The 13,668-nt window shown below is 42.9% G+C and overlaps 2 protein-coding genes across 2 annotated transcripts; both read right to left on the reverse strand.

The window, feature by feature from the left end:
• Window positions 1-241: 241 nt before the first annotated feature.
• On the reverse strand, window positions 242-8,580 carry LOC124675994 (soluble starch synthase 3a, chloroplastic/amyloplastic-like). Its single transcript, XM_047212081.1, has 16 exons — window positions 8,460-8,580; window positions 7,993-8,056; window positions 6,360-7,904; window positions 5,270-5,484; window positions 4,866-5,136; window positions 4,221-4,396; window positions 4,040-4,147; window positions 3,346-3,455; window positions 2,651-2,753; window positions 2,178-2,348; window positions 1,943-2,071; window positions 1,624-1,806; window positions 1,372-1,503; window positions 1,177-1,288; window positions 966-1,089; window positions 242-861 (listed from the first exon to the last, which is right to left on the reverse strand). Exons 1-16 carry the CDS (start codon window positions 8,559-8,561, stop codon window positions 729-731), a joined length of 3,678 nt encoding a protein of 1,225 aa, XP_047068037.1. The 5' UTR covers window positions 8,562-8,580; the 3' UTR covers window positions 242-728.
• Window positions 8,581-12,934: 4,354 nt separating this feature from the next.
• LOC124677127 (cadherin-related family member 1-like) lies at window positions 12,935-13,303 on the reverse strand. The gene has a single exon (XM_047213126.1). It carries the CDS (start codon window positions 13,301-13,303, stop codon window positions 12,935-12,937), a length of 369 nt encoding a protein of 122 aa, XP_047069082.1.
• Window positions 13,304-13,668: the final 365 nt, after the last annotated feature.

A 13,668-nucleotide genomic window follows, 5' to 3' on the forward strand; every position in this document is an offset into this window, starting at 1 on the left:
ATCCGCGTCTTCCAAACGTGGTTCCATATGCTCCTTTCGCCATCTGGTTTGGCACTGCTTTGACCACAACCACAACCGAGAGCTTGTGACTTTGGCTGCATAGCCAGCGGATATGCACTTTTCACGGTGAACACACCTGCGTTTTCGAAGTGCCAAGCAACAAAATCATCCGTCTGCCTCTGGGGTAACTTGATCTGAAGGATATCTTTCACATCATGGTGGTAGTATGTCTTTGAGATGTCAAAAGAAAATATGAGAGAAGTTACATTCACAATGGTCGAGTTTGAGATATCAACGTGATATACCATTTGATAGGCACTTTATTATTCAAATGAGGCAGAAAACCAACTACATGGAGCATCGACCCTAAGAAGCTAACCGTCAGCTTACACAATATGTACACATGAAGGACTATAGAACCGTAAGATGGAACATATTTGCAACAGTCACGAAACCTGTAGACTATGGCCAGAATGAGCTTCCCATGTGCCGCATTTGACATCGTGTGGCACATGATTATGGTATCGTGATCGCTGAATATAGTGAAGAGCTCGTGCTTGAGTGTCTTGCAGATGCCGGAGAAGTAGAAGTCGGTATATTTCTTCTGAACCCCATATAAACCGAAAGAATGGCTTCCGGGGAACGGCATATACAGCGAGACACTGGCATGTCACTGGAACCTGGCAAACCCACTCCCAGAACTTAAACATTTGCTGTCAGCAAAAGTCTCAGTTCTTGCGGGCGGAATGGTACAGTTCCATATAGTCCAGAGCAGGCCGGTTCCAGGACCAATCTTGCTCCATTACCCTCTTGCAGAGGGAGTTGAACCAATCGCGAGCGTCGTACCACGTGGTGATCGCCCTGAAATGGAGAGGGGATAAATAACACCATGTGTGCCATTACAGTGCGTGCAATTCTGATGGGCTATACATTTTCCCTAAAGCAGAGTGATGGGTTATACTTGCCTGTCCAGAGCGTAATCTACACCATTGCTGTCAGCTCCTTCAAAACTGAATCCGTTTGGCTCAAGGCCTTGCTCGTGGGCCCGGTCCTTATCATCGTCGACGTCAAAAACAGTGTCATACAGGCCTGCACATAATGTACGGCATGTCTTTTACTGCTAACTACCAATTCAATAAAATGCAATGCCATCGAGATGTCAAGATATAAAAATACCTCCAGTTTTCCGAACAATTGGGATGGATCCATATCGCATAGCAGTAAGCTGTGTTAAACCGCAAGGTTCGAAAATGGAAGGGACAAGAATGAAGTCGGCGCCAGCATATATCTACACCAGGAGCATCAATTCTATTTAGCACAGATAAGCCAGTTCTAATGTATGTGGCTACTGAAAGAAAATCTGAGACTAACCAAATGTGACAATGGCTCGTCATAAGTTAAACAAAGCTTCACGCGGCCATCAAATTCACCATGAAGTTTTTTAGCTAAGTTGATGAAGTCACTTTGTATGCGAGGATCTGGAGCTGAGCCTAGTAAAACCACCTGTTGAAGAAAGACAATGTGCTTTAGTTTTGAAAAGTTGGGCAAAGTTAAATGCCAAAAAAGAACGCATAGCAAGCTTGCAGTTGAACATATGTGTTATCTATAAGCCAAATATAAGACCTGTCCATTGCGCTCAAGAGTTCGATAAATTGCATGTTTGATAAGGTGAATTCCCTTCTGGGCTGTAAGCCGACTAATGATTCCAACCAGAGGGGCGTCAGTTTGATGTAATCCAAGCTTCCCCTGCAATGCCCTTTTTGCAGAACTCTTACCTTCAACAACATTCTCAGAAGTATAATAAACCTGAAATAGAATGACACAAAAGGTTGAGCTGACAACATCAACGACAGTACTAAGACTCCCACATTTTACAGAATCCAAATTGATAAAATGCATGGTTATGGAATATGATGAATATAACCGATGATCGTTACTGTACCGGGATGAAGTTATCATTATATGGATCCCAAATATCAGAATCAATTCCATTACGGATGCCATGGAATTTAAAATAGTGAGGAGCAATAGAACCATGCCCAGACACTTCCTTTGAATATGTGTCTGAAACCTGCATAAGGTGGCCAAAACAGTATAAAACAGATAAGAAATAAAATTTAGGAGTAGGTTGAAGGATCTGCTTTATGACAGGCATAAAGCAAGACACAGATACTCACAGTTGTAGCTTTATCACAGTGTGCCATTGCTTTACCAATTTGATTTGCGCCAAATTCAAGATTGTGGATAGTAAATACAACCCGGCCATTTGGCAACCCGTTATGAACATACTGTTGCTTGTACAGCCAAGCAACTGGAGCACTTGACCAATCATGACAATGTATGATATCCTATTAGGATGACAACACGAGCTGTATGAGAAGTTGAGATGTGGAAATACTAGCAACAAAGTAACAAAATGAAATTGTCGATTGATGATATACTGCACAGTTCTAACAAAAAGACGCTGGTTCTTGGAATAAATTGGCGATGAGAAAAATACAGAAAGATTACTCCAACACTAATATAAGATGAGATCACATAATACATTGCCTCTAATGCATAACCAGCATGAGAAAAGAGCAAAAGACCTCAGGAAAAGACCTACACAAGTAGATAAAAGATAATGACATGGGACATAGCTTGTACTTACTGGAGAAGAACCACTCTGGAAAAGAAACTCCAGAGCAGAGTGACAGAAGAAGCCAAATCTGCTTTCATCGTTCTTTCCATAGACACATCCAACCCAAAACATCCTGCAACAAGAAAAAAATGTCAAAACAGTCCTCTTGTTTTTCCACATCGATGAAATTCCATTCATTCAGTAACAAAAATAAACATGTCTGCTTTGCCTGAAGCCTCTATACATCTCGTCTACCTGTGTACTAGCATAACAATTTAGTTCGAACAGAAGATGAAAAATATAATAACATCCTATCTAGAAGTTGGATGCCAACTCAAGCCACGCTCAACTCATTGAAATAAAAAGTAAAGAAGCAATAAAACGAAACAAAAAATGCAGGGAACCAATCAAACAACTTAACTAAAATGGAGGTTCTTCATAGGAAGTTCTTCATCTGGTTAGTTGTGGCTCTAGTAAAAAATGCTAGTTCTTGAAAGATAACAGTTTCAAAATTTCTGTGCTGCTAGCATTTACAAGAAGTAATTTTCTGTAAGATTTCTACGATCTATCCACTATCCATCAGGTCTTAAAATGTAAATAAAGGGTTCATCAACAAAGTGGAATATGAAATCTACAAAACCAAGTGTATAAAAGGAAAAAAGACAATGCATGCAATAAAAACTGATAAATAGTTTATATCGGTCAAATGTGGAGTATAAGCATACCCATTCTGTGGTTCCAAGAAATAAACAGAGATGCCTTCAACCTTTCCAAACCATACTTTTATCTCTGTTCCACTCCAAGTAAAACTTTGACGGCAATGTAAATCCTTCACCTGCACGAAAAGAAAGGCAACTCAATAAGAAAAAACAACTATACTGATAAACGCCATCCCACCGATCAAGCAAGCACATAAAACACTATGAACAAAGACAAATATAGTACTCCCTCCGTCCATAAAAGGATGTCGGAGAATTGTCTAAATTCGGAAGTATCCATACACTAAAGAGTGTCTAGATGCATCTAAATTTAGACAAAATTGTGACATCCTTTTATGGACAGAGGTAGTAGTACAATTAAATACTGCTACATGCAATTATAAAATAGAGAAAAATACAACTTGTTTCTGAGAGCGGTGCTTCAGTGCTCTACGCAAAGAAAGCGCAAATTCTAGAACATGTTGAGATTTATAACCACCCATTGAGTTACTAACAGTTGCTTCATTATCTGCACAATTCAGTTTCTGGGAAGCTTTGGGACTCCAGAATCTAGACTGCAATTATGCGAATGACATACACACATAGCGCCACAGAATAATTGTGTGCTATTATACTAGTATAATTCACTAACAGGCCACAATAAGACCAAAAAAAGCAAGAAAAATAAAGACACCAGGATAAAGTGCAGTGTACAACTTACATTGCTTAGGTTTAAACAGTCATACTTTGGAATAATGACCTCAACCTTGTGGCCTAAATCTTGAATAGCTCGTGAAAGACTAGTAACAACATCGCCAAGACCCCCAACCTGTTACAACATTGGTCATTTTTCAGCATGTCATCATTTTGTGTACCAAAAGAACATTGTAAGAAACATTTACCTTTGCAATAGGAGCCATTTCTACTGCAATGTGCACAATATGCATAGGTGGTTCCTTCCCCATGGAATCAGAGACAGGAATATGGTAGTCCATCCCATTTCGGTTGTCATATGTTCCACCTTCTTCCGACTCAGAGAAAACAAAGTCCATCATGTATGCATCCATAGGAACCCTAACTGGAAAACAGACAGATCAATCAAAAGAGATGCAAAAGGAGAAACACCCCCTCATAATACAAAATTTATGTACAGGCTAGTTGAAAGCACCAACTGAGCTACAATCATAAATACCAGCAACAGCCAAAACAATGGTCCAAAAATAAGTCATGAAAGGAAGTAGGATTGAGTTCCACATAATTTGGTAAGTTTGAAGAGGCTCTGTTTTTCTGTTATCAGCATTTGCATCTTATGAGATTTTTTCTAGTATACGGAGAAAGTAGTATTTCACTATTTTGAGCTCTTCTGAAAAGAAGTACAGACAGATTTATAGGAGCATATACATTATAAATGTAGAAATCATCATCGGATGATACAAATCCGGCAAGTAGCTTTGGATGAAAATATCTAGGGGGTGGATCTAGTGGTACTTGATATTGTATTAACATGAAAAATGCTTCAAGAAAAGGTCACTGACAAGGATCCAAACCTGTGGCTTGTAAGTGTGAGCCATTTTCTGCATTCACCATCTTCTGTGGTGGCAAAGGACCACTTGGATGAGTCCAACGGTTAAATGAACATCTGAACCAAACTTCTGGACTTCCATTCAGCACTGTGTTAGAAGGATTGTACAGAACATCCACGGTGGTTCCTGCACGTACTTCAAGTGGCTCAGTATAGACAATGTGTTTCTGTGAGAGAAGAAACTCTCTCATAGTCTTCTCCTTTGTCTGAGCTTTCATCCTTGCAGTTATCTCAGCCTATTGCAACCAAACAAAAGGTAAATGTCAAAACAGAAGAGAAATAATATTTTTGGTTTAATGTGTAATCAAGTATAGATAGTATAATACTCATAGCCTCCTAGATTATATGCATTGATTCTCTTGAACTAACCCTTCTCCGACCAGCATCCTCCCTTTCTTTCCTGTCTTGCTGAAGCCTTTCAAATATCCTATTTTCTTCTTCAACCCAAAATAAATTATCAGATATGCTCTTTGCAACGGCAGCATGGAAATCTTGTTTTTCATTGTTATCATACTTCCTTGCATTCCCAGGAGGTCCATCAGCAAAAACCCAGTCCAACACCAATGCACTTTCAGGTAAAGTAACTATACAGGGAGTAAAGTCAAGTGTAAGCTATATGTATGAAAAGAAAAAGGAGAAAGTAAACAAATACATGGTATCAGATCTTCAAACTCATTCAGGAGTGAACACATATTTTACGAGAGAAACGTCAATGTGTAATTTAGAGGCATACACAATGCCTGAATTACCATGCTTATTTTATGTCGATACATAATTAAATGGCAGCATTATGACAATGTGAATCCTAACTCCTAAGAGATGGAATGTGTGAATTAACATTCCAGTTGCATAGCACCAATCACCATCCTTTTCTTTAGACACGCACGTTTGCCCGTGGGTTGAAACGGGAGAGAAAAAATGATGTGTATTCAAATTTAAGCAAATATATACTCCACCCGTGAATCTTCTGCACGGCAAATGCCAGTTGCCATCTACCTGAACGCCCATCATCAGAACGTTCACCAGAACACCGGTGATCCGGCAACGACGAACCAGAGCCACACACTACAACGTGGACTAAGCTAAACCGATGTGGGATCCAAGAGAGGTGAGATGGCATCCGGGTTGGAATGAGCGGGGGCAGGGAAGAAGGAGCTTGCATGGGCATGCACGAGCCCACGGCTACTGGAGGTCGGGTTCCACTGCAGCCGCACGCTCTGCTAATCCCACATGGCTACGGAGCAAAGCCCGTTGCCATCTACCAGAATGCTCATCATCAGAACGCCATTCACCCGGCAACGACGAAATTCACTCATGAAAGATGCATCAAATTCAGAAAGCTTTTAGTTTGTTTTACTCGTCAGAATTGCTTCTTTTATGTCGACACCATAATAAAATGGCAGCGTTATGACAATATGAATCCTAACTCCTAAGAGATGAGATGTGTGAATTAACATACCAGTTGCATACCACCAATCACCATCCTTTTCTTCAGATTTGACTAGTCTTTCAGCAATAGAGGGCCCATCAATCCAGTTGTTGTAACCCCCATGCAACCATATCTCATTTGTATGCATTAGTGGTCTCGAGGTTCGATTATAGTATAATCTGACCCTATCCCCTCCTTTGTATGTGTTAGGCTCTATATACCATAGATTATCGGCGTATCTGCTGGCTGAACCCAACACATGCTCCAATCTATTCCTCATCATCTCAACCTCAGCCTTTGCTTGTTCCCTGTCAGCCTCCACTTTGGCCCTTTCTTCCTCCTTCCGGCGCTCTTCCTCAGCTTGTCTTTCCCTTTCAGCTTCTTCTGCGGCAAGCCTTTCAAGTTCCATTTGCTTTTCTTCAAGCAGGAAGTCCTCAAATGAGTGTTCATCAATGTCACTTTTTATTTGCAGGACGAAATCATTATAATTGTTGTTTTCATATACGGTGTCACCATTAAAGAACACAAAGTCTAATCTGTATGCCTGCTTGGGTATGTAGAGCTTACAACACCACCAATCCCCTGTTAGTTCACTTTTATGTAATTTTTCAGTAAAAGGGTTCCATCTCCAACCATTGAATGCCCCTTTGATAAGAATATCAGGCTGGCTTGCTAAGGCAGAGATGCTACGATTTAAGTAAAGCTCAATAACTGAATCAGCTTTCACCACTTCAGGAAAAACAAAACAGTTGTTCCCGATCGAATACGTTTCATATGCAAGCTTTTCAAGCCTCCGCTTTATTGCTTGAGGATCAACATCCTCCTGTACCTGTTCTTGCATCTCTGGTTCATGCTGTTCCTCATCTTCTGCTATCCTCAGTTCATCACCAGCAACCAAAGGCTCTTCATTGTCATCTTTACTAGCCCCGGCTTCATCTTCTGATAAAAGAAATTCTCTAGGCTCGAGATGCTTGCTGGCTATCTGCTCAACTTCTTCTTCAGAAATATCCTTTTCACTAACTATGGTAGTTTGCTTCGTTGGATCTTCTTCAATGACATCAACAACTGACTGGCTTTGTTCAGGAACATCGTCGACTGATGTGTCTTGCTCACTGGAACTAATTACCTGTTCGTCTTGTTCATGAACACCAATAACGGATTGGTTGTGTCCTTGAGTGCTACCAAGCGATGAACCCACCAGCGCACTTATTTTGCCACGGTACTCCTCAAGTTCTCTGTCAATTGACTCGGCATCCATGGAGGTGGAAGGCAATGCTGGAGACTGCTTCTGGTCAGGCTCTTCTTCAGCCTCAGCCTCATTCACTCCCTCCAGCTCCGCACTAGTAGAAACATTTTCTGACAAGTCCACACTAGATTCTTCAACTGGAGTACTTTCCTGTTCTGTTGCTTCACTAGTGAGCGTCCCATTGCTTGTGCCAAGATCACCTTCATCGGCGCTACTCTGCTCAATCTTCTCCGTGCTGGATTCAGCGGCAGGTCCTGGAGCATATCCTCTAGAGGCAGTGCCTTTGGACTTGGGAGCTGATGATCTCGTTGGACTCCTCTTAGGGTAATCTGAACAACGCAATGTTACGAGAACATGAGCTAAGCAGTATGGCCAAAGAACTCAGAGACTGGCTTTTAACAAAATCAAATCCCGAACCTGAACTGGCTACCATGCATCGAACAAGCCTGGCTCTTGAAAATCTGCTGCACTTTACGATGGACTGGAACAAGAACAGAGAAGTGTGAGTAGATCACTTGCCTGAATGTAATACGGAGCAGCACATTTTTATTACTGAACTAATTATTCACCCGTAGCACCCAAATAATCCAAGAACTTATCCCGTGATTGCAAACTATCAAACTGGCCAAACCAACAGATTGCTTGAGAGGGGAGCAAAAGAATCATAAAGTCCACTGAAGATACACAGGAAACAAACACCCCAACATTTGACAAACTGGAACAGAAGTTCGCACATAGGCAATGGCACAACAACTCTGCGAGACAGACACGCAGGCGTACCCTGCCCACCAATCGAACTTGTCCAGGCCAAAATGGGGCCAAAATGAAAAACGCAAAACTGCAGCAGGGACGAAATAGCTCCAAGTGACGAAGAGAACACGCACCTGCGCGACGCCGGTAGCGGCGGCGGCGGTGGCGGGGCGCAGGACGAGCACCGGGCGGCTCCGGGAGCAGAGCGGGGTCTGCGCCCGGAGAGCCATCTCCATTGCCGTGCCGGAGGCAGAAGCTCCCGCTTGGCCCCGGCCCCCACCTCCCCTGATCCCTCCTTCTCCCTCCCCGCGCCCCTACACCAAAAGCTGACCTTCTTCTTTGTTTTTCCTGGCCTCTAAAAACTCGCATCGAAACGCGCAGCCGTACTGTCTGTACACACACGCTCGATCGAAAGGGATAGTGCCTTTCCCCCAGTGTGCGTGCGATTTATGTGGGGCGAAGAAATTTCCGGCAAGTTTATACTTGTTATTGCCTCATCATGATTTCTTTCCCTCGTTTTCCCCCTGCCGGAAATGTGTGGACGGAAGGGATGGGTTTTCTCTTTTCTTTCGGCAAAACGAGAAAACGAAGATGGATGGGGTTTCTCGGATCGGCTGCGCAGAGGGGGCACGTCACAGGCATGTGGGCCCGGAGCTTGCGCTACGGAGTATGGATATGGACGGCTCTTGTTTGTCCCGGAGGGCACGTAGTAGGATGAGCCGTGTAGCTTGGGCAGCTGGCTGCTCCATTCTGGAACATTCGTGTAGATCTCGCCATTTTAATTTCACCACTTTGACCATGTCCAGAACTCTTTATTGCAATCTCCCACCGATCTAGGGTACTACGGCACTGCTCAACCAGAGAACGGGCACGTGTCCTTTACTGTCCGAGTGCATTAACTCCCGTTGTGTGTCCGAACACATGAACACACGATCGAGAACCAAACCCTACAATACGAGCGAAACAGTAGTGTGTTAACAATGACATCCAGTAGGTTTTGTGTATTGCGATAATATTGGACCCATTCTGCTTAGCTTTAACCTGTGAAGAAAAGAAACGCGTCTGAGTTTTCTTCTCACCTCTAGAATTACACGCATGATTTTTCTGGCACCTCTGATTGACCAAATACATTGCACCCGCACATCTTGCTTAGTTGGTAATATTGCTCAGGGGAAAAGGTAAGCGAGATCTTGCCCCTGCATGCAATGTTGACTTAAGTAAGACATCATCAGGGCATCAACAACTCAAGAGTTAAAAACATTAAAGAGACTTGCTCATCAGTTCTAACGGTATATTTTTCAGGCCAATGGTGTTTTTTTTTCTTCGTGGCCAATATGCCACTGATGTTGCGGAACTATAGACTGGAACTGTTGCAACGACAAGTGGAAAAAATGCAAGCTAAAGAGCTCATCTGATTTCTCCTCTTACACGAGTTCAACTGCATGACTGAAATTGGTTCTGGTGAAGGGATCAAGACATGTTCCAAGGGCGAAAACAAATGCATAGTAATCATACAAAAGAACAAACATGCATTACACAGTCACTATTGACGTGGATTGCTGAAGCGGTTCTCATCCTCAGGCTAATTCTATAGCACATTTAGTTAAGCAAGCTATTTTCAGTCGAATTAGCTAAGTACACCCGACAATGGTAAATTTGCAAGGACTACTTGGCTGAGAAAATATATTGCCTTCATGAGGATAATACCAAATTGCTGATTACTACACTGTTTTCCCCACTATTGTTGGTTCCAGGACGCAGGATCACTTGCTATATAAAACAACCCGATCTGCCATGAAGCTTCTTTGAGAACACATGCTTAGGTTTCCAGGATTCCAGGGTAATAAGAACACTAAGACGTTAGAGGATTTGATGAGATGTGATCACCAAACAAATGAAGGTGGGACATTCTCTAGGTGACCAAGTGTAATTTTGGAACTAAAATGCAAACTACACATGCGATACCACCAAACATGCTTTAGGCCTTCATATTGTTCAGTAGCAGATATGCGGACAACAAAATTACAATGAATTCTATGTAGACATCAGGCAGAAGAAACGCACGAAATGGTCATGTTCGACAATGGAGCAAGCACAAAATGGCTAAGCATGAAATACACATCAGAGCAAAGGAAATGCATGAATAGAAAAGTACAGTATTCAATTTAGGAACCGTGAATTCAGCATGAACATCACATCAATATTTTTATTTTGAGCACATAGCATCAATATTAGTTCAAGGGCATAATCACATACGCTATCCAAGTATTGACAACATCAGAACAAGACATTGTGAGAGTGCTCAAATATTAAACATACTCAGGTCCATTTGATGCCATGCCCTGTTCTAACATTTTTAAGAAGCTATATGCAGACTGATAATTCTGATATGCTGATATCTTCATACTGCAGGGATTACTACATGATCGGTACCATACTCATAAGAGGTTGTATAGGCTATTAGCAGTCCAGCATGGAAAGAAATTAGTAACAGAAACAGGATAGGCGTGAAAACAGGTCATACCAGACATATGCTTGTAGGAGTATTTGACTGCAAGTCTGCAACATTTGCACCTCAAACAAATTTTTCTTGGCAATTGTGCCAACTGCCAACAATCCAAGACAGGTGTACCGGACTATAAATTGGCTGCTGACAACAAGCAGCAGGCATCAAATGGACTAGTAATGACAGGTAAATGAATACGTGAGTCAGCAAGTAAAGAACTTGCTGGATATCAATGTCAGCCAAAAGAAGCGGTAATGGAACAATAAAACAAATAGTAGTTCAACCTGGTAATATTCCAAAACCAATTGGTCACTAGTTTAGTTGGTTATAAACTGAGTAGGATGCAAAAGAAAATTAACAGGCAAATAGCATCACTCCTTATTTGCCATTACTAGCAGTGAAATTTAGTTGGCCTCTATCCACACGAAAATTGTGCAATCAATAAACTAAGTGAAGAAATACAGCAGCCAGTCTGATATAAAACATGTCAGACCACAATAATGAAACACCATCAAGGATACGAGTCATGAGGATATAGGACAGTCAGACACCACATAATCCAACATAATCCAACTGGTCACTTTGTTCAGACATCAAGCATGATAACTACGAATGATGATTGCAGTTGAAGATGCTTGAAGCTGAGCAAAGATGAAATGTATGCATATTACAGAAAAGGAAGGCTATAAGGGCAATAATCGGCAAATACCAGAAGATGCCAATGTCCAGCAACATAATGAGGAAATAAAGATGTAAGAGTGTTCCTTAACCAATACTATCAGCATGAACTGTTGGAATAAACCATACATAAGCAACAATAGGCAGCTACTGAACCACTCACGCCAAGATTGATGTAATCTAAACCCAATGAAGTTGAACTGTAGAAGGACAATGAACTTGCCATTTCTAAGAGGTTACCTACATGCTGATTTGTCCATTGTTCAATGAAATCACATTTATTAAGCAATTGAATTCCCTAATTACAGTATACGTGTGCCTATTAGAAAGCCCAGAACAAACTATCCTGGTTTCACAAATCGGTCAGTAGATCATAGCAGGAAACCACAACAAATTGACAGTTCTCTTCCCCATATTTTGCAATTACACAAACTTCTGTGGAACTATTCTTTATCTTTAAACCAACACAATAATGGAACAATATCAAGGATTCGGGTCATAGGGGTATAGGACAACCACACAAGACATAATCCAACATGTTCAACAAGTGATGTTAGTCACCTTTGTATAGAGATCAGACATGATAATTCTGAATGATGATGCAGTTGAATATGGTCGGAGCAGAGCAAATATGGCAAGGTAAGCTGATTCAGGTCATAGAGGTATAGGACAACCACACACATATAATCCAACATGTTCAGCAAGTAATGTTAATCACCTTTGTATAGAGATCTGACATGATAATTCTGAATTATGATGCAGTTGAATATGGTCGGAGCAGAGCAAATATGGCAAGGTAAGCTGTACCTACATATTACAGAAAACAGAGAGTAAAAGGGCAACAATGGCACAAACCAGCGATTATTGGGCAATACCAGAAGATGCAGCAACATTATAAGGAAATAAAGATGTAGAGTGTTTCTTAACCAATACTGTCTGCACGAACTGTCGAAACCAACCATAAGCAACAATAGGCTCCTGCAAATGCAATTTAAACCCAATGAAGTTGTCCTAGAGTAGCCAAGGACCATACCATTTCCGAAAGGTATAGCCTATATTGCTCAACGAAATCATATTTGATAAGCAATTGAATATATCCCCTAGTACTGCATATAGTATGTGCCTATTGTATTCTGAATTCAGAAATCACAGAGTAGATCGAAGTAAGAAATCACAACAAATTGAGAATTCTCTTCCCCTTTTTTTTTCAATTACACAAATCTTCTGCAGAACTATGCTTCTTTATACTACATTTGGAGTACTATATTTGTTTTTCACATCAAATCGGTACAGTACACACAAACAAGGCAAACAATAACTGTAAGACATGGAACTACTATGAACTGAACAGGATCAGGAGCAGATCCCCGAATCTACATGTATATAGACGAGCGAACTAGTACAACAGAACGAGGGGGGCCTCCTCTAGTGGGCGGCGACGACCATGTCGGGGATGTTGAGGAACTCCATAACGGCCTCGAAGGGCAGGTCCGAGGCCGGCGGGGGGAAGAGCGTGACGGCCTTGGCCGCGGTGAGCTTCTTCCGCTGCGGGCACCGCGGGGAGAGGAGCCTCGACGCGGGCACGTAGTAGGGCAGGAAGGGCCCGGCCGCGGGAGCGGGAGCGGGCGGGGGGGAGGGGGACGGCGAGGGCGGGGCCGGGCGGGAGGCGGCGCGCCGGCCGCGGCGGAGCCTGGCGTCGCGGAGGCGGGCGAGGGCGCCGGGGCGGAGGAAGCGGAGGTGGTCGGCGGCGGCGGCGGCGGCGGCCGGGGATCGGGGCTTGCGCGTGGCCGCCATGTGGGCCGGTGAGTGGCGGATTTGGTGGCTGACGGGAGGGGGAATTGGGGCGGAGCGGGCGGCGGTATTTGAAGCGGGGCTAGGGTTGGGCGGGAGGCTGGAGGCGCCTTTTCTGGGGGGAAATGTTTTCGGGGAAATTCGTGCGCGTTTACATGCAAATTTGGCTTTGGTGTTCCGTCGGAGAATGACATGTGGGTCCGTGTGCGAGTGGGTCCCGTGTGGCGGTGGGATGGTCGGCGCGTGCTGGCGAGGGGAGCGGTTGCCAGGTGCGGTCCGTCACGTTTTGAAACGGGACGGCGGCGGGTGGCGGTGAACGGTAGACGCTGTGTATTCACTTGATTATTTTTTGGAAGGGAGAACATTTG

Source organism: Lolium rigidum, chromosome 7 (assembly GCF_022539505.1).
Source record: "Lolium rigidum isolate FL_2022 chromosome 7, APGP_CSIRO_Lrig_0.1, whole genome shotgun sequence".
Classification (NCBI taxonomy): Eukaryota; Viridiplantae; Streptophyta; class Magnoliopsida; order Poales; family Poaceae; genus Lolium; species Lolium rigidum.